This window comes from Ursus americanus, chromosome 2, assembly GCF_024610735.1.
Source record: "Ursus americanus isolate L20-20 chromosome 2, mUrsAme1.1.p, whole genome shotgun sequence".
NCBI lineage: Eukaryota > Metazoa > Chordata > Mammalia > Carnivora > Ursidae > Ursus > Ursus americanus.
In genome coordinates, this window is record NC_142128.1 from 16,219,655 (window position 1) to 16,243,457 (window position 23,803).

General features: G+C 49.7%; 1 protein-coding gene across 2 annotated transcripts; it reads left to right on the forward strand.

The window, feature by feature from the left end:
• The first annotated feature begins 24 nt into the window (after nt 1-24).
• On the forward strand, nt 25-8,182 carry ZNF668 (zinc finger protein 668). Of its 2 annotated transcripts, XM_045786054.2 has the most exons (3): nt 25-112; nt 5,551-6,231; nt 6,744-8,182. In XM_045786054.2, exons 2-3 carry the CDS (start codon nt 5,573-5,575, stop codon nt 7,954-7,956), a joined length of 1,872 nt encoding a protein of 623 aa, XP_045642010.1. In that variant the 5' UTR covers nt 25-112; nt 5,551-5,572; the 3' UTR covers nt 7,957-8,182. The 2 variants fall into 2 exon arrangements, with proteins under 2 accessions (XP_045642010.1, XP_045642011.1); XM_045786055.2 differs by lacking the exon at nt 25-112 and having other exon boundaries at nt 127-6,231.
• Nucleotides 8,183-23,803: the final 15,621 nt, after the last annotated feature.

Here is a 23,803-nt window from a genome sequence, read left to right on the forward strand (position 1 = left end):
CCTCCCCCCCCCCCGCTGGGTCCTAGCGCCTGCCCCTCCCTGGCAGTATCCCGGGCTCCGTCGGCGAGAGCAGCTGCCGCTGACGCCACGGAGCCAACCCAAGTTCGTTAAGGTAGGAAATGCCGGCGGGAAGCCGCGGGGACCCAAGCGCGGACGCAGTCCGAGGGGTCTCAGTTTCCCTGTGGGTGCAGAGGGCGGATGGGGTTGGCCTGGCGCGAGCTGCGCGGGCGGGGCGGGAGGAGTGCGGCCCCGGGAGGGCGCCGGCGGGCTCCGGCCCAGCGGGTCCTAGAACCCGCCGGCTGTCCCCGCGGGCCGGTTGCTGCGGACTCCTGGGCTCGGCCGGCGCGGCTGCCCGCCTCGCACGGTGCGGGCCTTGGGGGGTCCTAGAGCCCGCCATATTGGGGGCTTTTGTCCCAGGCGCGCGGCCCGCCTAACAAGGTCCCCGGCGCCTGCGGCACCCCTCCCCGGCCGAGGTCCTGGTTGCCCCTCCCGCGGTCCTAGAGAACGCCATCTTGCAGGCCTTTGTCCGGCGTCCGGCTTTTGGCCCATTCATTTGTTCATTCTCTCATTCTTCGCTCACTCCTTCTCGACTCGTTCTCAGAGGCCACGTTTTCCCAGCCTTCCGAGACGAGTCGGCCCAGGGCTCTGCCCCGCGGGGCTGTCTGGTGGGGGCGCCGACGTGTAGATAGTTGCTGGGAGCGGGAGGCGCAGGGTTTCTGCCCCTCTAGGCCCCTTCTCAGCGCGTCTCCTAGGCCCTAAAGCCCGTTAAACCCGCGCGTACCTCAGAGACCCCATTTTACTGATGAGAAAACTGAGGCCCAGAGCGCCGTGGCGCCCTTACCTCTACTGCCTGTTAAGTATTGAGGGCTCCGAGGACGGGGGTATTTGAAGGATGCAAAAGAGTTTTCCCGTGGGAGAAGGCAAGCATGGGCTCCCGAGGCAGAGAGAACTGCCAAGTGGAGGGAGATGCATGTAGGTGAGAAAGTTTGAGAATTGAGGCTGGGGCTTAGTTTGCTGTTGGGAGGGGGACACTGCCGCTGGAGCGGAGGCTGAAAAAGTAGGTTAGGATTAGGTTGTGAACTGACCAGCTTGGAGGCCTAGATGATCAGCCTTCACTTTCGCACGGTTTCCAGTTCCCCATTCACCAGCTCGCCAGGTCCCATGGCCGGTGAGGCCTTATTGATGTCTACGTGTTGACACTTGGGGAGACCAAGGTGCAGAGGGGATAAAAAGAGGGAATTCCTTTTTTTACCCAATTCCAGCTCTCTGGGTCCTAGCCTGAGCTGTCTGGGAATTAAAGCAGTGCATTTCTGGCATTTACAGCCTGTTCCGGTAGCAGGCCTGCATCTCCCTCCTAAGCCAGTAGAGAAGCAAAGATAAACTTCCCTCACCAGAGCAATGAACCCACTGTGGGATACTGGGTGATGTTTGGACCTTGTGAACTGGGAAAGGCAGAGAAGTTCAGTTAACAAATAGTTGTTGATAGATATTCTCACAAGCCCCTCCTATGGCGGAGGCAGAGGCAATAGACCTGGTTTGAACTCTGTCTCAGAGGTTGATTCATTCGCTCTGTTTTGGGGCATCAGCCACAGTTCTAGGCGGAGAGGATACAAAATAATAAAGGTTCCTGGCTCTTTGCCAGTCTAGACTCTGGTGCTGGAGACAGAGAATGAATAATCCAGCCATAAAATGTGTAAGTGCTCCCAAAGCCACAATCAGGACGAAAAGCAGAAATTTGAGAGCCGGACCACCTGGCTTTGAATACTAGCTGTGGCCACGACTTCCTATCTGTGTGCTTCTGTATGCTTGTCTGTAAAATGGGGGAAAATAATACCATTTAACTCGGTCTGTTCAGACTAAGCATAACAACAACAACCACCAAAAACACCCCACACAGACGGAGGGGCTTAAACAACAGAAATTTATTTCTCACAGTTCTGGAGGCTGCAAGTCCAAGATCAGGATGCTGGCCAATCCAGTTCCTGGTGAGGACTCTTCTCCTGGCCTGTAGGTGTCGACCCCCTTGTTATATCCTCACATGGCCTTCTCCAGGCATGCACGCATTCAGTCCATAAGAAATTTCTAGGCAGTTGTGAGGCTTAGCTTGAGCAGTACCCGCAAAATGCATAGAATGATGCCTGGCCCATGGTAAGCGTGCAAGGAGTGTTATCCAGACGAGTACCGCATGGGAAACTAAAGAGGAGGGAATGCAAACAGCACTAAGAAAGGTGGTCAGGGAAGCCTTCTTTGAGGAGGTGACAGGGGGCTGAGGCCCAGAGGAAATCAAAGAGCTACACAGCGATCCTTGGGGAACAGTGTTTCGGGCAGAAGGAACTACTAATACAAAGGCCCTGAGGTGGGAAGGAATTTAGCTCTTTTTGGAAAGGAAAGGGAGCCTGTGTGGGTGGAGCTTCGTAAGACCATAAAGAGGAGTGGGAGGTGAGGTAGCCTTGTTAGTCATGGGAAAGCTACAGGCCTTTGTCCTAGGAGCCGTGGAAAGTCTCCTGATTTGACTCATAAACCTGAAGAAAATACAGACTGGTAGAGAAAGAACCCAGCCCAGCGGCCCGAAGACTTGGATTTGAGTCTGGGCCTCTTGATTAGCTAGGGGTCCTTGTACAGGTGTTTTCCTTTACAGGGGTGCCTTAACCTCCATATCTGAAAGAGAGGCCTAGTAAAATGCCTCTCTCCTAGAAGCTGTGCGAAGACCTAAGGATGTGTCTTTGGTTCTTGAGTGTTACGTGTTGGCCGTCATGACCCCCAAGAGCATGTTTAAAGTACAGACTTCTGAGTCCAACCCCATACTCCCTGGATGACTGTTCTCAGGCAGGGGGTTCACAGACCTGACTTGGAGAAACATCGGTCTAGGGAGTGGTGGCTGGAAGAGTCCTTGGTAGACAGCGAAGTGAGGCGCTAATGGTGGGATTTTAGATAGGGGCCTCGCCTTCATGGTCCCCTGCTCTTCATGGAGCTGGGCACCTGCTGCAGCTGACCTGGTGCTTCCCCACCTTTCCCCCCCAGGAAGCGCTTTAGGGGGAGAGATGTATAGCTCCAGCTATGTGATTTCTGGTTCACAGATAGGAACATTGAAGCCCAGAGCTTGGAACCCAGGACTTGAGCCCTCTGAGAGGGAAACAGAAAGGTAAAGCGTGCCGGTTGTGGTCTCAAGGCAGCCCCACAGGGATGAGAGAACATGAAGATGTGGCCTGAACTCTGGGTTCCGGTCAGTGTAGGGCCCAGGCAGCAGACAAGTCTGGGAGGGTGCAGACAACTGAGCAAGAGCCCAGCAACTCAAGGCAAGTGAAACACCTGGATTCAGGTCCCAGCTGTGAGTCTAACTTGGTGACCACGGGCTAGTCACTACACCTCCTGAAACCCCAGTTCATTTGTTTGTAAAACGAGGACAAGAATCTCTATTTCAGGAAGCTGTGAGAGAATTAAATAACGTAGCACGCTCAGCAAAGGGTCTGGCTCTAAGAAGCCTCTCAGGATTTGAGGGCAGTTATTCATATAACTCAGCAACACTGTGAAGTAAATACTGTTATTACCTCCATTTTTCAGATGAGAAAATCAAGGTACCGTGGCATAAAGTAAACGGCACAAGGTCACAGCTAGGAAGTGAGTGAGGCAAGATTGGAAGCCAGGCAGTTTGGCTTCAGAGATGGGACGCTTAACCACGTTACATTGTTTCTGTGGGCCTCAGTTTCCTTCTCTGGACAAAAGGCATCTATGTAATGGAACTCTTCTCGTGGTGTTGGCATGGAGTTTGAGTAAACACACGTGAAGAGCTTAGGATACTGCCTTTTATTTAGCACGTGCTCAGTAAATAGGAGCTATACATTTTGATTAAAGGGAGACTTTATTAGTCAGACTGTCCAGAGATAGTCTGGAAAGGAGGTAGTGACTGCCTCATCCCGAGATAGGGAAGGATCTCCTGGAAATTCTAGGGGGAATTCAAGCCACAGGAAGGTTAGGCCTCATGCCCTTTAACTCAACCTTCTAGCCCCAGCATTTAGAGTGGGCAAAAGTGAGGGGGGAGGGGGGGAACAAGCTAAGGTTGGAACAGAGTTGTGTGGGATTGGGGCCAAAAACCACAGGGGAGATGCAGGAAGAGCTTCCTGGGGAAGTGGGGTCTCAAAGGAAGGACTGGAGGGATTTGTAACAGCCAAGAAGGATCTGGGAGCTTGCATGGTGTGATGGAAGTCATGGAAAGTTACTGAGCAGGAGAAAAGTACGACATGATACTTTGTGGAGAAGATTCTGGCTGCCTGTACACATAGCATATTATATGTTTTGGGGAGTAGGGGACTGGGGCAGGGCCACTAGGCAGAAGGGTACTGACTCTAAGGATGCAGCCCTTGCCACTTACCTCAAGGGCTCCTGTGGGTCATAACTGGGAAGCCACCAAGCCCTGAGGTATACAGATGAGGGAACAGGCCTAGAAAGGAGCACAAGACTCAGGCCTCCCTCCTCCCAGCCCAGCTTCTGGACCCACCTAGCTCCCCCGCCCCCAGCCTATAGCAGCATCCTTACCCCCTCACACTGGCCGCCCCCAGCAGCTGCTGCTGAGTACTCCCTAAGTGGATCTGCCCCTAATCCTCTTCTTTTCATCCCCTGGGGAGGATGAGCTGGTGTTAAGACTAATGCAGCCATTAATCCTATTTCCTCCCAGCCATGATCCCCAGGAGCAGCTGGGTGGAGGGTGTCCCCACACTGGATGAGAATAAAGGGGCCTCAGCTAGAGCGGGTGCCCCCGGAGGCCAGGCCAAATCAGATATATTGATTGTGACTGAGACGCTTCTAACTGCTCGCCATGGCTCAAGCCGCCCTGAGGGTAATGAGTTCCCCATTGCCAGAGCTATGGAACAGGAGCCCAACAGCAATTCCAGGGCAGAGGGTGGACCAGGATTCCTGTCTGGGGTGGAGTCCCTTACAGCTGTGCAAGGCCAGAATTCTGTGCAAACAGTTGCTGCCTCTGACTAACCAGTGGGGGGAAAGACGAAATACACATGCTGGGGACTTATCACTTCAGACAGACGGTGCCAATCACCAGTTAGCCCACTAGTTCCACCTTCTCCTGGATGGACCTCTGTCTTCCCTGGGCACTTGGCAACCTTCAGGCCAGACCCACATCCAGGTAGCCTCTGTGTCCGCAGCCCTGCATAGGACCCTGTGCCCTGGCACGGGCCTTAGACACTAAGCCGAAGAAGGAGGATGGTGAGATGGATGGAACCCAGCCCTTCTGGGAATGCTAGGGCGTTTAGAGAAGCCCAGAGGCCAGGGAGAGAAGTACAGGTGGACATTTTGATGACGCCAATCTCCTCTCTTGGCCCCTCTGAGGTTACCTGGGCCAACTTCTTTCACGATGAACAGACAGAGGAAACTCGAGTGCGGAGTGTAAGAGCCAGGAATGTTTGGAAGGAAAGATATGGCCATCCCTGATGAGATAAATGCAGATAAGACAGAGTTCCCCTTTGAAGCCCTAGCAAGGCGAGGCCTTAGAGAACCGTCAAGGGATGTGGCTTGTGTCTAACTTTGCCTCTTTCCTAGAGAAGCTCCGCGCATTGAAGCCATGGAGGTGGAGTCCGCGGAGGCCCGGTCCTCCGCCCCCGCCCCCGCCCCCGGCTACAAGCGCTCCGGCCGCCGCTACAAGTGCCTGTCCTGTACTAAGACATTTCCAAATGCACCTAGGGCAGCGCGTCACGCTGCCACACATGGTCCTGTAGACTGCACAGAGGAGGTAGCGGAAGCGAAGCTGAAGCCGGAGACAGAACCCAAAGCAGAGGATGCTGGCGGGGAGAAGGTGTCAGGTGCATCGGCTAAGCCTCGGCCTTATGCATGTCCTCTGTGCCCCAAGGCCTACAAAACGGCCCCTGAGCTGCGCAGTCACGGTCGCAGCCACACTGGCGAAAAGCCCTTTCCTTGCCCCGAGTGTGGCCGCCGCTTCATGCAGCCCGTGTGCCTGCGCGTGCACCTGGCCTCGCATGCCGGCGAGCTGCCCTTCCGCTGCGCTCACTGCCCCAAGGCCTACGGCGCGCTCTCCAAGCTCAAGATTCACCAGCGTGGTCACACGGGCGAGCGGCCCTACGCTTGCGCCGACTGCGGCAAGAGCTTCGCGGACCCGTCGGTGTTCCGCAAACACCGGCGCACGCACGCGGGCCTGCGGCCCTATGGCTGCGAGCGCTGCGGCAAGGCCTACGCGGAGCTCAAGGACCTACGCAACCACGAGCGGTGAGCGCGCTGCGCTGTGGGGGATCCCGGCTGGGAAGAGCTTCGGGAAGAGCGGGGCAATGGGGCGGAGGCAGGCCAAGGCTGCCCTGTGACCCATGGGACGTGGGGTTGAGTCTCAAAGAGTGAAAAGAGCTAATGGGAAGGGGGGGGCTGTAGGGAGAGCTGAGCCAAGGCGAGAAGCGGGTACACCCCCCCCCTTGGGTGGGGGCGGGGCAGACCGCGTTGGGAGGGAGCCCTGGAAGATTCCGCTGGGATCCAATTGGCCTGGGTCCCTGAACAGCTGGAAAGGGGGCAGGGCTGGAAGTTGTGCCCCCCCAGAGGGTCTCTGGCCTTTGGTGTGCAGAGAGGGGTCTTCTCTGGGATCTAGACACCCAGCCTGAAGGTTCTCTACTCTGGGGTGCAGCCCTGAGGTCCCCAAGGATGTTAGGAGCCCCTACCGTACCGTGTAGACAGGCAGCAGGGCTCAGGTGGTAGGCCTGCCACCTTCATGTCCGGTCCTCCATACTCCGCAGGTCCCACACGGGTGAGCGCCCCTTCCTCTGCTCCGAGTGCGGGAAGAGCTTCTCGCGCTCATCCTCGCTCACGTGCCACCAGCGCATCCACGCGGCGCAGAAGCCCTATCGCTGTCCAGCCTGCGGCAAGGGCTTCACGCAGCTCAGCTCCTACCAGAGCCACGAGCGCACTCACTCCGGCGAGAAGCCCTTCCTGTGCCCGCGTTGCGGCCGCATGTTCTCCGACCCCTCGAGCTTCCGGCGCCACCAGCGGGCACACGAGGGCGTGAAGCCTTATCGCTGCGAGAAGTGCGGCAAAGACTTCCGGCAGCCCGCAGACCTGGCCATGCACCGGCGGGTGCACACGGGTGACCGGCCGTTCAAGTGCCTGCAGTGTGACAAGACGTTCGTGGCGTCTTGGGACCTCAAGCGCCACGCGTTGGTGCACTCGGGCCAGCGGCCCTTCCGCTGCGAGGAGTGTGGGCGAGCCTTCGCCGAGCGAGCCAGTCTCACTAAGCACAGCCGGGTGCACTCGGGCGAGCGCCCCTTCCACTGTAACGCCTGCGGGAAGTCCTTCGTGGTATCATCAAGCCTGAGGAAGCACGAGCGGACCCATCGAAGCAGCGAGGCCGCAGGGGCTCCCCCACAGCAGGAGCTGGTCGTGGGGCTGGCACTGCCAGTCAGCGTGGCAGGCGAGGGCTCCACGGCCCCGGCGGCAGGGGCAGGGCTAGGGGACCCCCCAGCAGGGCTGCTAGGGCTGCCCCCGGAATCAGGTGGTGTGATGGCCACCCAGTGGCAAGTGGTGGGCATGACGGTGGAACATGTGGAGTGCCAAGAGGCTGGGGTTGGGGAGGCTCCTGGTCCCTTGGGGGGAGCAGGCGAGGTGGGGGGCGAGGAGGTTGATGAGAAGCCCCCGCAGTTTGTGTGCCGGGAGTGTAAGGAGTCATTCTCCACACTGACGTTGCTGCGACGGCATGAGCGCTCACACCCAGAGCTCCGGCCCTTTCCCTGCACCCAGTGCGGCAAGAGCTTCTCTGACCGGGCGGGGCTGCGCAAACACAGCCGCACCCACAGCTCTGTGCGCCCCTATACCTGCCCTCACTGCCCCAAGGCCTTCCTGAGTGCCAGCGACCTGCGCAAGCACGAGCGCACCCACCCTGTGCCCATCGGGACCCCCACGCCCCTTGAGCCCCTTGTAGCTTTGCTAGGAATGCCTGAAGAGGGACCAGCTTGAGGCCCAAGCCCCCTCCACCTCACTCCCAGGAGCCCATGCGCACTCCCACTCACAGGGTGCCTCCTGAACCTCTCTGCCCCAGCTCACTCTTAGACTCCAGATCCCTGCCCCCCCAGGCGGCTAGCTCTCCTTGCCAACAAAGAGCTGGGGACAATGGAGGCGGGCAGCAGCTGTTGAGAGACACGTGTCGCTCTGAGGAACACTCATTAAAGCATTCACTTTGACACTGGGTTGTCTTCTGTGTTTTGGTTGGGGGAAACAGAGTAGGCGTTTGGGCATGGATAAAGTTCAGTGGAGACCCCTGGGTTAACAGATCAAAAACCAGAAGGGTCTTTGGCTGCATTGTTTCCCAATGTATATTTTCAGAATGTCTTGACAAAGGGTTCCCTGGTCAAGGAAGTACAGGAAATACCCTGTGCCCTTCTTGGGGATTGTTGGTGATCAAAAGTGTATTCAAGTCATTATAAGCCCAACAACGAACAAATCTGTTTATCTTTGTTTAGCCCATAGTTATTTCATCATGGAAACCTTTTACTGAGTAGTTCTATCCTTTTACAGATAATACACTGAGGTCCAAAATTAGTATATTTCCTATATATTGCAGTAACAAACTAGAAAATCCACTTGGAGGACAAAGGGATTCCATTCATAGGAACAACACAACCCATAAACTATGAAGGAATAAACCTCACAGGAAACATGCAAAACATATATGAAGAAAATGGTATTGCTGTGCTGACGGTTATAAGCCCTAACTGAATGGAGACATACCATGTACCCAAATGGAAAAACATTATTAAAAATGTTGATTCTTCCTAGTTTAATCCTTAGATTCACTGTCATCCAAAAAGGGTTTTTTGTTGTTGTTTTTAAAGTTTGTTTATTTTAGAGAGAGTGTGCGTGAGTGGGGAGGTGGCAGAGGGGCAAGGAGAGAGGAGAGAATCTCCAGCAGACTCCACATTGAATGTGAAGCCTGACTTGGGGCTCGATGCCACGACCTTGAGATTGTGACCCAAGCCTAAATCAAAAGTTGAAGGCTTAACAGACTAAGCCACCCAAGCACCCCCAAAATGGTGTTTTTTGTTTTTTGTTTTTTTAAGATTTTATTTATTTGACAGAGACAGCCAGCGAGAGAGGGAACACAAGCAGGGGGAGTGGGAGAGGAAGAAGCAGGCTCCTAGCGGAGGAGCCTGATGTGGGGCTCGATCCCAGAACGCTGGGATCACACCCTGAGCCGAAGGCAGACGCTTAATGACTGTGCCACTCAAGCGCCCCCCAAAATGTTTTTTTTTTTTTAAGATTTTATTTATTTATTTGACAGAGAGAGAGACAGCCAGTGAGAGAGGGAACACAAGCAGGGGGAATGGGAGAGGAAGAAGCAGGCTCATAGCGGAGGAGCCTGATGTGGGGCTCGATCCCATAACGCCGGGACCACGCCCTGAGCCAAAGGCAGACGCCCAACCGCTGTGCCACCCAGGCGCCCCCAAAAAGGTTTTTTAACAAAACTTGAAAACGCAAAATTCTATGTAATACATTTTTAAGAACCAATGGAGGTGATGTCTATGACATACTGGATAAACAGCAATGCCCTGAAGTTAGAACAGGTTATTATGGGCTTAAGAATAAATTAGCCAGTGGAGTGGGGGGAAAGGTTTAGAAACAGCCCTATTTCTGGGAATTTAGTTTACGATAAATGTGATTATTCAAATCAGTGGGGAAAGATAGGCTGTTACACTATAGTCTTATCCATATTCTGGAAGGCTACACAACTTTTTAAAGAGAAAATGAAGCCCCACGTTTAGTGTAAATTGGTATAACCTTTTGGGAAGATGATTTGATCATGTTTATTAAAAAGTTAAATGCACGTACCCTATGACTTGGCAAGCATACGTCAAAGAGTTTACACCACAGAGTTCTTTCTCCACTTCTACAACAAAATCGAAGATAAGACTGTTCAGTGCAGCAAAATTTGTGATAACCAAGAATATCCTAAATGTCCATTAGCAAAGGACTGATTAAGTAAGGCTAGCCACTGTAAAACATATAGCTACTTTAAAAAATGAAATTTATTAACCCATGTTGTTGAAAGATATCCCAAAAATATGTCCAGTGAAAAAAATAAGATGCAAAGCAGTGTGATTAGTATCCTCCCCTGGGCCTAATTACACATTAGTATTCAAATTTCTATAGAATGTTTTCAGAAGGACACTCAAGAACTGATTTTGGATTATAAAGTCCAGCCACTAGGGCCTTCCCAATTTATCAGTCAAAATGAAGCCAAAGGTCAGAGTGAACCAGATCCTCCTTTCCATGCTCTTATCATCTCTAGACTCGCTCTTACCAACTCTAGACCAAGTTGGCAGCCTCAGGCAGTGACCAATGTGCAGCCCCTCTCCAGGCCCATGTGCCAGTCATAGGGGACTGCAGCTGGCAAAGTCAGGACTGTTAACACCAGGTAGCTCCAGGAACAGAAGTACCATTAGCCCCTTGATGTCACGCCCGGTCCTCAGACATTAGCTTTAGAAGCGTTCTTATTCCCGCTCTCCATAGCAGGACAAGGGGGCCACATGGCAACGGCAGAGACCAGGGTGTCGTGGCTGCGGGAAGAGACACCAGTTTGGTCAAGAACACTCACTGCCCAAAGCAGGACAAGCACTGATCCCAGGCTTTCTACCTGTCCAGGCTGGAACCAAAGACTGACAGGGTCCAGGAAAGAAACAGACCGGACTGGGGTATTGGAAACAGGGATTTTGGAAACGGGGATTTTGGTTACTACCAACTTGCTTTGTGACCTTGAGCAAGATAGTTTCTATTAGGAATGACGAGGCACCTTTTTAAAATTGGTGCAAAGATACCATATACCCTAATCAATAAATACCCATGGGTATCTATCTACAATGAAGGATGAAGTGGGTCCCATCGATGTTTAGAAGGAATCCACAGCCTCTGCTCCCTTTCTGAGACCAGACAGCACACCCATCCCTTGGTCCCCCTTCTCTGATACCCCAGGCATCCCATACCCCAGTTTCTTCTCCCTAAGGACACAGACAGGCTTTTTTAAAAGCCTATTTTAACAGCTTTATTAAGATATAACTTACATGCTGTACAATGAACCCGTTTAAAGTATCCATTCAGTGGTTTTTAGTATATTCACAGGGTTATTGCAATCTAATTTTAGAATAGCTTCATCTGCTTAAAAGAAACCCCACACCCATTAGCTGTCACTCCCTATCGCCCCCAACCCCAACTCCTTTCCCTCAGCCCTGGTCAATCACTACTCTACTTTCTGTGTTTCTGGAGTTGCGTCTTGTGGACAATTCATGCAAACAGAATCATACAATATGTGGTCTTTGTAACTGGCCTCTTTCACTTCCCACAATGTTCTCAAGGTTCAGCCATGCTGTAGCACGCGACAGTACTCCATTCCTCTTCATTGATGAAAATACTCCATTGTATGGAGATACATGTTTTTCATTTATTATTTATTTATTTATTTATTTATGAGCAGGAGAGAGGGAAGGGGGGGCAGAAGGAGAGGGAGAGGGAATCTTAAGCAGGCTCCATGCCCAGTGAATGAGCCCATGAGCCCAACCCGGGACTTGATCTCACAACCCTGAGATCATGACCTGAGCCGAAATCAAGAGTCCGACGCTTAACCGACTGAGCCACCCAGGCACCTCATGGAGATTTATTTTCTAATCCATTCATCACTTGATGGACATTTGGGTTCCCATTGTTTGTCTACTGTGAATAATGCTGCTATGAACATTCACGTTCAAGTTTTTATGTGGACATGTTTTTCTTATTTATTTATTTATTCATTTATCAGAGAGAGAGCATACGCACAAGCAGCAGGAGAAGCAGGCAGAGGGGGTGCGGGATGTGGGACTCGATCCCAGGACCCTGGGATCATGCCCAGAGCTGAAGGCAGACGCTTAACCGACTGAGCCACCCAGGTGTCCCTGGACATGTTTTTCAATTCTCTTGTTTGAAGAACTGTCAGAATGTTTTCTAAAGTGGTTGCACCATTTTATATTCCCACCAACAGCGTATGACGGTTCCAATTTCTTCATACCTTTACCGACAGCAGCTATTATCTGTCTTTTTATTATAGCCATCCTAGTGGGTGTGAATTTGTGGTTGTGATTTGCATTCCCCTGATGGAAACTGATGTTAAACATCTTTTTGTGTGCTTATTGGCCATTCATACATCATCTTGGGATAAATGTGTATTCAAGTTCTTTACCCGTTTTTTAATTGGGCCGTTTGACTTTTTCCTGTTGAGTGGCAGAAATTGTCTCTGTATTCTAGATAGAAGTTTCCTATGATTTGCAAAAATTCTCTCTCATCGTGTGGCTTGTCCTTTTACTTTCTGGGTGCCCTTTGAAGCACAAAAGTTTTAAATTTTGAGGATATCTTGGTTCTCTATTTTTTTCTTTAATTGCTTGTGCTTTGCGAGCCATACCTAAGAAACCATTTCCTAACCCAAGGTCATGAAGATTTATGCCTATGGTTTTATCTAAGAGTGTTAGAAACATTTATAAAGTTTACAACCTAATTATAAACTTATAAGCTTAAAATTTAGAAAACTTTTGGGGCACCTGGGTGGCTGAGTCAGTTTAACGTTCAACTCTTGATTTTGGCTCAGGTCATGACCTCAGGGTCCTAGGATGGAGCTCCGAAACTGGCTCCATGCTCAGCACGAGTCTGCTTGAGGATTCGCTCCCTCTCCCTCTGCCCCTCCTCCCACCCTGTGTGCTCTCTCTCTTTCTCTCTAAAAATAAATAAATCCTTTTTTAAAAATATATAAAATTTTTTTGTAAACTATAAATGTTTTACAGGTAAAAGCTCTTATATTTGGATCTTTGATCCATTTGGAGCTAATCTTTGTATGTGTTTGAGAGAGGGGTCCTATTTCATTCTTTTGCACATGCATGTCTAATTATCCCAGCACTATTAGTTAAAAAGAATGTTCTTTCTCCATTGAATTCTCTTGATACCCTTGTTGAAAATAAACTATACACATTGTTTATCTCTGGAATCTCAATTGTATTCCATGAAGATCTCTCTCTCTCTCTCTCTCTCTCTCTCTCTCCTTTCTTTATGCTAGTACCACACTATTTTGCTTATTGTAGCTTTGTAGTAAGTTTTATCAAGACCTGTGATTCCTCCAACTTATTCTTCTATTTCAAGTTTTTCTGGATTCCTTGTGTTTCCATATGAATTTTAGGATCTGCCTGCCGATTTTTGCAGGGAAAAAAAGAAGCTGGGATTTTGATGGGGATTGCATTGAATCTGTAGATCAATTTGAGAAGTATTGCCATCTTAACAATATTAAATCTTCTGACCCATGAACTTGGGATTTAAAAAAATCTATTTGGGCTCTGTCACATAAATAAATTTTTAAAAATCTTTAAAAAATCTATTTAGGGACACCTGGGTGGCTCAGTCAGTTAAGCATCTGCCTTCGGCTGAGGTCCTGATCCCAGGGTCCTAGAATCCAGTCCCACATCGGGCTCCTTGCTCGGCCGGGAGCCTGTTTCTCCCTCTGCCTGCCACTCCCCCTGCTTGTGCTCTCTCTTTCTCTCTGATAAATAAATAAAATCTTTTTAAAAAATCTATTTAGATTTTAAATTTCTTTCCCCAGTGTTTTTGTCATTTCCAGCATATAAATCTTACTCTTCTTTTGTTAAATTTATATCTAAGTATTTTATTCCCTTTGTTTCTATTATAAATGGCATTGTTCTTATTTCATTTTTGGATTGTTTCATTGCTAGCAATGAGAAATGCAACAGATTGTTGTGTATCATTCTTACATTCCACATTACTAAACTAGTGTACTAGCTTTAATAGTTTTTGTGTGCGTATTCCTGAGGGTTTTCTATATACAACATCATGTCATCTGGGTAGTCTACTTCTTCTTTTGCAAACTGGATGACTTTTATTTCTTTTTCTTGCCTAATTGCCCCAGCTAGAACTTTCAGTACAATGAGAAAGGGAACAGACATCCTGATCTCAGGGGGGAAACATCCAGTCTTTCACTATTTAAGTATGATATTAACTGTGAATTTTTTATAGATGCCCTTTGATACTTAGCAAGTTAAGAAAGTTTCATTTTATTCCTAGTTTCTTTTTTTTTTTTAAGATTTTATTTATTTATTTGACAGAGATAGAGACAGCCAGCGAGAGAGGGAACACAAGCAGGGGGAGTGGGAGAGGAAGAAGCAGGCTCATAGCGGAGGAGCCTGACGTGGGGCTCGATCCCGAAACGCTGGGACCACGCCCTGAGCCGAAGGCAGACGCTTAACCGCTGTGCCACCCAGGCGCCCCTTATTCCTAGTTTCTTAAGCTTTTCTCTTACTGTTGTAATTAAAGAATGTTGGATTCTGTCAAATGTATTTCCTATGGACATGATTATATGGTTCTTGTTATTTATTAATATTCAGAATTAGGGGGTGCCTGGGTGGCTCAGTCTGTTAAGTATCTGTCTTCAGCTCAGGCCATGATCTCAGGGTCCTGCGATTGAGCCCTGGGTCTGGCTCCCTGCTCAGCGAGGAGTCTGCTTCTCCCTCTCCTTCTGTCCCTACATCCCACCCCGCTTGTGCTCTCTCTTTCTCTCAAATAAATAAATAAAATCTTTTTTAAAATATTCAGAATTACATTAATTGAAGGATGCCTGGCTGGCTCAGCTGGAAGAGCATTCAACCTTGATCTCAGGATCATGAGTTCAAGGCCCACATTGGGTGTAGAGATTATTTAATTAAAACTAAAAAATTAGGGGTGCCTGGGTGGCATAGCGGTTGGGCGTCTGCCTTCGGCTCAGGGCGTGATCCCGGCGTTATGGGATCGAGCCCCACATCAGGCTCCTCTGCTATGAGCCTGCTTCTTCCTCTCCCACTCCCCCTGCTTGTGTTCCCTCTCTCGCTGGCTGTCTCTATCTCTGTCAAATAAATAAATAAAATCTTAAAAAAAAAAAACTAAAAAATTACATTAATTGATTTTTGGACGTTAAACCAACCTTGCATTCCTGAGAAAAATCCCACTTGGTAATGCTGTATAATAATTTTTATATATTGCTAGATTTGGTTTGTTATTACTTTGTTGAGGATTTTTGTAAGAAATATACCTGTAGTTTTCTTTTCTTGTGATGTCTTTTTCCAGTTTGATTATCTGAATAATGTCTCGTCTAACTTCTGGCCTTCACCTCTCTTCTGCTCTAACTTCCTTCACCTCCCTGGCTCTCTACCAGGACTGTCCCAGGTAGTGAGTACATCTTGGGAGTGCCAGATTGCATGCCCTGCTGCTGGAGCAGCAGCTGGTATCACTCGTCAGTCTGTACCATAGACTACAGTCATCACCCCCTTCCCAGCCAAATGGCTGGATAAATGATGGGCTTCTCGCAGAAGAATGTTCCAGGGCCAGGGCTGAGGCGTAGATAGGGGAAGGCAGCAAGCTTTGTAGGTGGGGCAGTCATGCTGGATTCAACCAAGATTTGGAGGCCAGTTCTCAATTAGTCCCCTCTCAACAGAAATCTCTCCACCTGGAGCCTACCTTCCTTTCAGTCCCTATCCCCTGTTCTGACCTCATCTACCTACTGCTACTCAGCAGGCTCCAGCAAACAAACACATTTGTTTGTTTCTTCCCAGGCTCAGGGCCTTTGCACTTGCTCCTCCCTGGGGATGGAACACACTATCCCAGAGTTGCCCACCCACAATGCTCTTTCTCTTCATTCAAGTCTCAGCTCCAGTCCTACTGTATCGGGTTTCTATTCCCACATATTAAATAACCACAAACTTAGCATCTTAAGAACGACACCCATTTTTAAAGATTTATTTATTTATTTGAGAGAGAGAGAGAGAGTGTGTGTGCCAGCTTGGGGGGAGGGCAGAGGGAGAAATAGACTCCCCACTGAGCACGATCCCAGGACCCTGAGATCATGATCTGAGCTGAAATCAAGAGTCAGATGGTTAACCAGCTGAGCAACCCAGGCGTCCCACCCATTTCTTACTTCATAGCTCTATGGGTCAGAAGTCCAGGCTGACTCAGCGGGGTCCTCTACTTAGGGTCTCACAAAACTGGAGGCATGGTCTTGGCCAGTCTGGGCTCTTATCTGGAGGCTCTCGCAGAGTCCACTCCAGACTTATCCAGGTGATTAACAGAATTCAGTTCCATTTGGCTGTAGAACTCAAGTCCCTGGTTTCTTTGCTGGCTGTAAGTCCGAGGCTGATCTCAGCTTCTAGAGGCCATCTACATTCCTTGGCTGCAGGCCCTTCGAAACTGGCAATGGCACATCAAATCCTCCTGTTTCAAATTTCTCTGACTCCTGTCTTCCTCTTCTGTTGCTAGCTGGAGAAGCTTCTCTGCTTTTCAGAGTTCATGCCATCACACTGGATCCATCTGAATAACTCCCGATACTCTCCCTATCTTAAGGTCAACCAATTAGTAAACCTAACTACCTGTGCAAAGTCCCTTTTGTCATGTAAGGTCACGTATTCACAGAGATTAGGGCATGGACTCTTGGGGGGCCATTACTCTCCTCACTACAGTTCGCCCTCTAGCCCTCAAAGATTTATGTCTGTTTCACACACAAAATACATTCACTTCCTCCCAAGGTCCCTAAAAGTTTCATCCCATTACAGCATCAAGTCGGAGTCCAAAAAAATCTCATACAAATCCTATCAAGTCCAAAGTCCTAAGTCTCATTATCTGAAAGTAGATGCTGAGGCGGCTCTGGGTATAATCCTTCCGAGAGCGCAATTCCTGCCATCTGTGGACCTACGAAACTATAAGGAAACAAGTCATGTACTCCCTACATGCAATGGGGGGACATACACAGGATAATAGTTATAGACATTCTGGTTCAAAATGGGGAGAAATGGAAGGTAAAAAGGAGTCACTGATCAAAGCAATTCCAAAAGCCAGCTAAGTAAATTCCCTCAGGTTTCCAGACCTAGAAGGAATCCTCCATGGCTCTGTTCTGCCCTGAGCTCTCAGGTCTGTCCTTTGTCACCTTCTCTAAGAAGCCATTCCTGACTACCTATTAGCACGCCCATCTCCAACCCCTTGTCATTTTTTGTCATAGCATGCTGATTAATTTTTAATAATACATGTCATGGTTTTGGAATATCTTAGTTATTTCCTTGTCCTTTTCACTATAATATAAACTCCGTGAAAGTCAGAGACCTTGTCTGTATTTTCACCTCTATTTCTCCAGCGCTTTACAAAGTATCAGGTACGTAATTCTTGCTTGATAAATATTTTACAAATAAATGAATGAATGACTTAAATGCGGAATGAGGCTAAACAAAGGCCCCCAACCATGTCCATATCCTGATCCCAGAACCTGAGAATGTTACCTTATAGGACAAAAGGGACTTCGCAGATGTCATGAAGAATTGTAAAATGGGTGATTGTCCTGGAGTATCTGGGTGGGCTCGAAGTAATCATAAGCATCCTTCTAAGAGCGAGACAGGAAGGTCCGAATCAGAGCAGGAGGTGATGTGACAATGGAAGCTGAGAATGGAATAATGTTCTTTGAAGTGGAGGATGAGGCCACTCGTCAAGGAATGCAGGCTTCTCTTGGATGCCTGCAGACGGTTCCTCCAGAAGGAGCCAGCCCTGCCAACTCCTTGACTTAGGCCAGTGAAACTAATTTTGGATTTCTGGTCTCCGGAACTATAAACGAATAAATGCATGTTGTTTTAAGCCACTACGTTTGTGGTACTTTGTAACAGGAGTAATAGGAAACTAATACAATCGGGATGGGTTACACTGGTAGTGTGTGCCTGTAGCTGTTGAATGTCCCCCAACAGTCATCCTTCCAAAGTTAGCCTGTTTCCTGGGACTAGTTCCCCAGTTTCCCTAGAACTTTTATTGGGACAAAAAGCTTGCCCAGGGTGAAGATTATATTTCTTGGCCATGTGACTACATTCTGGCCAATAGGATTAGAGCAGAAATTCTGGGTACAACTTCTGCAATTTAGGGTAAAGGGCAAGCCATCTCCTTCATTTTTCTGCTTCACAAGGGCTAAACTGTGGAAGCGCTGGTGGACCATCTTAGAATACATGGGTGAGGGCAATATCCCAGGGATGGAACAGCAAAAAGATAAATAAAAGAATTTATTATGGGAGTGCCTGGGTGGCTCAGTCAGTTAAGCATCTACCTTCAGTTGAGGTCATGATCCACGGTCCTGGGATCGAGCCCCACATCAGGCTCCCTGCTCAGCGGGGCGCCTGCTTCTTCCTCTCTCTCTGCCTGCCACTCCCCTGCTTGTGCTCTCTCTCTCTCTGTGTTAAAAAATATATAATCTTTTTAAAAAAAAGAACTTATTATTATTTTTTAATTATCATGCATTGGTCCTGATGACTTCGTGCAAAGACCCACCATACTAATTTGGACTTTTATACAAGAAAGAAATAAACTCCTACCTTGTTTAAGCCGTGGTTAGCTTCTCTGTTTCATGCAGATGTACCCATAGGCAAAAACACAGAATATCCACTTACTATCCATTTTGTTGGGGCTTCTTGAAAGGGCAGACATCCATGCAATTAAGGCAAGTTTGGGTGTTATTTTTTTCCCTTTTGGACAGGTCTGTTGTAATAGTGCCATTGTGGTCTTAGGATGTATGTGAGATTGGCATTTATTAGGCACCAAGTTGATGCTAGAAGGTCTGGGGGCCCCATCCCCCGAGACGTTTTTCTAGTTCACATAAACAGCTACCACAAGTTGCCAAGAACCAGCAAGAATCAAGAAGGCTCACCGGACCAGAGGGTAAATATCTCTAAACAAGGGGCAAGCCTCAGATTTTAGAGTGCCACCATTTTGGTAGGCCAACTGTCTTGATAGGAAAGGAGAACCACTGGGCGCCTGGGTGGCTCAGTAGGTTGGGCGTCTCTCTTCGGCTCAGGTCATGATCTCCGGGTCCTGGAATCAAGCTCCGCCTCAGGCTCTCTGCTCGGTGGGGAGTCTGCTTCTCCCTCATACTCTCCCTCTCTGCACTCTCTCTCTCTCTCACTCTCTCTCAAGTAAATAAATAAAATCTTTAAAAAAAAAATAGGAAAGGAGAACTGAATAGAGAATCTCTGTAACATGGAGGGAGCTTTTATCAGTCAGCTAGGATCAAATGGAGCTGCAGTAATAACCATCCCCAAATTTCAGTGGCTCAGAACAAGTGTTTTTCTCACTCATATTCCATGTCCTCTGTTGGGGGAGGTCATCGAGAGGGTGTGACCGCCCGTTGACCTGTGAGTGGCACCCCCATAATCAAAGGTTCCTCATACCCCTCCCCTGTCCTTGGAATGTACATTCAGCTTGCCTTCCCTGACCCCAGAGGCTGCCCCACGGATGCAGCCTTGAGAGAGCACTGTGTTGTTGAGACCATCTGGGTGGTATACATGACTGAACCCAGGTAAGGTCTCGATAGAAAACATTTTTTTAAGAGGGCTCCACACCCAGTGCGGGGCTTGAACTCATGACGGTGAGATCGAGAGTCGCGTGCTCTACTGAGTGACAGCCTAATATAAATTTTTAAGACTTGGTGGGAGGTGCAGAGATCCACTTGTCTGGTGGCTGTCCAAGACAAGCCTTGCATGTGAGTCCCCTTGCTTCTTAACCCCGCCATGTACCGATCTGCAGTGGCCGGCCTCTCTGTTCAATCTCTCCCTGCTCTCTGCGCACAGGGGCTGGTTTCAGATTCCACCTGGGAAGCTCCTGAAGATGTTGTGAACCAATATCGTCCACGGGACAGCTGTGGCTCTGTTCTACATCATCTTCATTCCAGAATCTAGTCTGAAGGAACAATCTGGAATTTTCAATCTCAAGACAAAGAAGAGAAGAAAGGGGTCGGGCCCCATGACGGTTCTTAAAGCTTCCTCTTGGAAGTGGGACATGTTACTCCTACTCGAGTTCCATTGCCTAAAGCAAGCCACATCCCCAAAGCGGATGTCAGCGGAGTAGGGATATATAATCTTTTCATAGGCTGGGGCCCCGCAGAGAGGGTGAATGAATGACGGTGTTTGAACAATTGTGAAATCTTCCTAGTCTGCCTTCTTTGTCACAAATACGGCCTTTGTGTTTCTTCTACGTGCAAAATAAATACGTATCCTTCCCCAGGAAGACCACCCAAATGACCTAATCGTGGCATCAGGCTCAAGTCCAGGACCACTCATAGTCCCTACATCAGGTCCAGAGGTGGCTTCTCTTGATCCAGAGACCTATGAACCCAAACCATCATCATCATCATCATCACAAGTTATCTCTGCCCCCACCTCCTCACACATCCAACATACGAAGTGCAACAGGGACAGGATAAAACAGTAAACACTCCCACTTAGAAGGAAGAATGGGAGACACACAGCACTTACTGGCTCATAGTAATTACAACAGCCTGCTGGCCAGATGTTGCAAAGCCCCCCCCCCCCGCCTTTACCTGGAAGTGGGATTCCTTCCTGGGACTAGTTCCCGCGTTCCCACAGAGTAGCTCATCCTTTCCCATTTATTTTCCTTGGTCACATTTGAGAAAACACTGGAGGTTATGCCCTTCTGAGGCAAAGCAGCTTTCTGTCTCCTTCATGCCCGAGGACATGTGAGAGTCCTCAAGGTCTTGAACATTCATGGTCTTTTAAAAATCCAAGCTCGTGGCTTTTTGTGAGGAGGGAAAGAAGCTTCTTATCTATTTGATTTCAGTCAGTTCCACGGGGTAACTGCCAAACCCATAATTCTTTTCAGACATGCCTCTCTCTTTAGACTTAATTGTAAGCAAATGGAGCCTACTAACTCCTTTGGGAGAGTTGTACTCTTAATCTCTCTTTTCTGAATCACTTTGACTAACTGAAAGGCTTTATTGGGAACCACTTTGACCAGTTCAGAGGTTTCTACAAAAGGCACGAGAGCCATACATTTGATAAGACCCTTGACACAAAGATGAATTTCACTCAAACTTTTCAGCTTAAGGGCCTTGTCAACTGTCTCTCTCACTGGTTAAAACTGTAGATCACCTGGCTGGAGTTTCTCTAATCTCTTCCATTTCTGCCTAAAAATGGCCAGTTGTTTTCCCTGTCATCTCTTTCTTACAGTAACTTGTCAAATGCACCCCCCCCAAAGCAATCAAGTCATGCTACGAATATTCTTTCTCAAACTCTTTTTTCCCTAAGGCCCCAAGCTCATTTGGACATTATTTATATGCTTACTTATTTCCGGCTTACAGTTTAACCGAATGCTTCACCGCTGCCTAACACACGTCACCATCTTTCCAACTTCCACCGATGGTTTCCTCATCAGCCGCCGCCCAGCTCCAAAGCCAATGGCACATAATTCATTTTTAACGTGGTAGCACCCACTTCTGCGTCCTAGTTCTGTGACAGTTGGTTTAGTTATTCTGATGTGGCCACAACTAGTCTCCGAATATTAGTGGTTCGCAGCAAGTGGGAAAAGCAAAGGCAGTTTCTATCTGGAAGTGATACTTTACATTTCTACTCACCTCCCACTGGCCAAAGCCAGACGGACAGCCAAGCCCACTACAAGTGGGGCACGCATGCATATAATCCTACAGTGAGTGGTCCAGCAGGAAGGACGGTATATGTTTGGAACAATAATACGGTCTATCACAGGGCTGCACGAGAAATGTCAATCATTGAGCCCATCCACTCCTCCTCTGAACGCACTCTCCTGTGGTGTTTTGTACCATGTAAACGGTTCGCATACATCGTGGTCAAGGGTAAAGCCTTGACGTGAGCTAGACAAATTACAGGCTGGTCAAAGTAGCCTGACCTGGACCAGTCAAGGTTCTTTTTCCTGACAATTTGAACCATAACATATTGAGGGAATGAGGCAATAAGTGGAGAGAGCTACGGCTGAAAAGTTATGATGAAAGATGCATTTGGAAAAGCCATATCCAACCTAGACCCTGTTCCAACCAAGACAGGATTTCAGTGCAAAACCTGCCCTTAACTCCTCATTCAGGTCCGTTTCCCCCAGGGAAAGGGTATCCACAGGGGAGCCTGGGAAGTCTCCAATGCATGGGTCCACCTGACTGCTAGGTCTGCCCCAAACTTGCCACTCACCGGTTCAAAAACCTTCCACGTGTCTCCTTGCCCACAAGAGAAGTTCAAACTATTGGGCCTGGCATCCAAGGCCTCACTCGGCCATCTAGCTACGTCTGTCAGGAGGTTCTGGACCATTTCCTGGGTGAGACAGGTAAGCAGGCTTTCAGGGTGGCGCCGTCCAGCAAAACCAATCAGAAGTCACATACCGCACACTGACACCCAGGTGCGTAGATGTGACGGAGTCTTGGCAGAGACCTGAGAGTCTCTATCAGATCCCAGTAGGTGCCACGGGTCGTGCAGTTTTCCTCTGAAGGCAGAAAGGTGAGGGGGTGGACAAAGGGGACCAATAAGACAGAATTCCGCTGAAGATGCAGGCCGCCGGGGAAGAGACGGAGAACAGGGAAGACCGGAGGCACCGTATCCAAATCAGTCTTCTACTGGGGCAGGATCCGTCTGGCCCCGCAGTTTTCCCATCGAGTGGACGTCCAGATTGTGTTTGCACACGGGTGAGAATGAGGAGCTCTTTCCTGAGGTATCTAGAACTTCGTCTGTATACACGACACGTGATCTCAGGCAGGACGAAGGCGTGGGTACCCTCCCAGACTCGTGCAGCTGCCAAGTTCAGCGCCTAGGGAGAGGGACGCCGCCTCGCCTTCTCGGGTGAAGTCCCTGACTCACTCTCTGCCTGGCGACTCTGCCTGGTCACGCTCTCACGACCCCGTGCCCCCTCCGTCTCTTTTAGAGGTTTGCTCATGCCCCGCCCTGTGATCCAATCACTTTCGGGTGCGACTGAAGACTCGCTGAGGCCCCTCCCATATCCGCACAAAGCTAATTGTGGCTTAATACCCAGTGCTCACTCCCCCAGGAGTTCCAGGGACTTCCTGCGGACCAATCCTGATGCTCCTTAGGAGCAACATTTACTTCCGCGGGCCAATCGTTTTCCACTGGCGGCCAGGCCACGCCCCCTACGCTTGGGGCCCAGCGAAAGCTCGGACCTGGCGCAGGCGCTTTGCAACCGCCAAGCCAGAGTCCCTCTAGGGCCACTGAGAGGCGCTGCAGGCGGGTGCCCAGGTGGATAGAGGCAAAGCAGGCAGGGGTCACTGGGGCCTCATCTTGCCCTCTGGCTCCTCCCCCAGGCCAGGTCCAGGGGCGGGGTCCGAGACTGCACCAAGGACATCCCGTCCAGCCTTTCTATGACTCGCGTCACCCCAGCATCCACGTGTGTGCCCCACACCCGGCAGCCGAAGCAAGCGGTACTGCGGTCGGATGGGCTGGGCAGGGGCATCTTGGAGCGGCAGCAACGCCAGCAGCAGCAGGGGTCTGCGGGATCGAAAGTGGGATGGGACAGGGTGGCTGGAACCTGTGCCCCAGACCTTGGTGGGGGTTAGGTGCCGCCCGACTCCAACCAGGCTTCGGAGCCAGGAGCTAGCTTACCCCTGAAACCAGGTGTCTGGGGACAGGTGCCACACCCAGCTCTGGAAACCAGGCTTCTGGACTCGGAACTCTTAGAAATTTAAAGTTGGGGCCTGGAGCTTAGGTGCCTCATAGAAACCAGGGGTCAGGCTCCCCTGCCTCTTCTACTGCTTCCGCCACATAACCCCTTAATAAGCAGGTGTGTTGATCCGGAGTTCTGGCTCTCCAGGCCAAACTCTTATGTCAAAGGCTATGCCTTTTTCTGGGCACAGGGCTGCTCCCTCTGCCTGGCAACTCTGCCTGGCAACTCAGCCCCTGCTTCTGCCCATAACTGGCTCCTCATTAATGTTCCACTCAAATGTCACCCCTTCTGAGACAGGCCTTTCCCTGCT

What these genes read in the sequence shown, in the direction of transcription:
- ZNF668 (XM_045786054.2), top strand. Translation starts at nt 5,573, where the DNA reads ATGGAGGTGGAGTCCGCGGAGGCCCGGTCCTCCGCCCCCGCCCCCGCC. An exon ending in GACCTACGCAACCACGAGCG is followed by an intron (nt 6,232 to 6,743) that starts GTGAGCGCGCTG and finishes CATACTCCGCAG; the next exon opens with GTCCCACACGGGTGAGCGCC.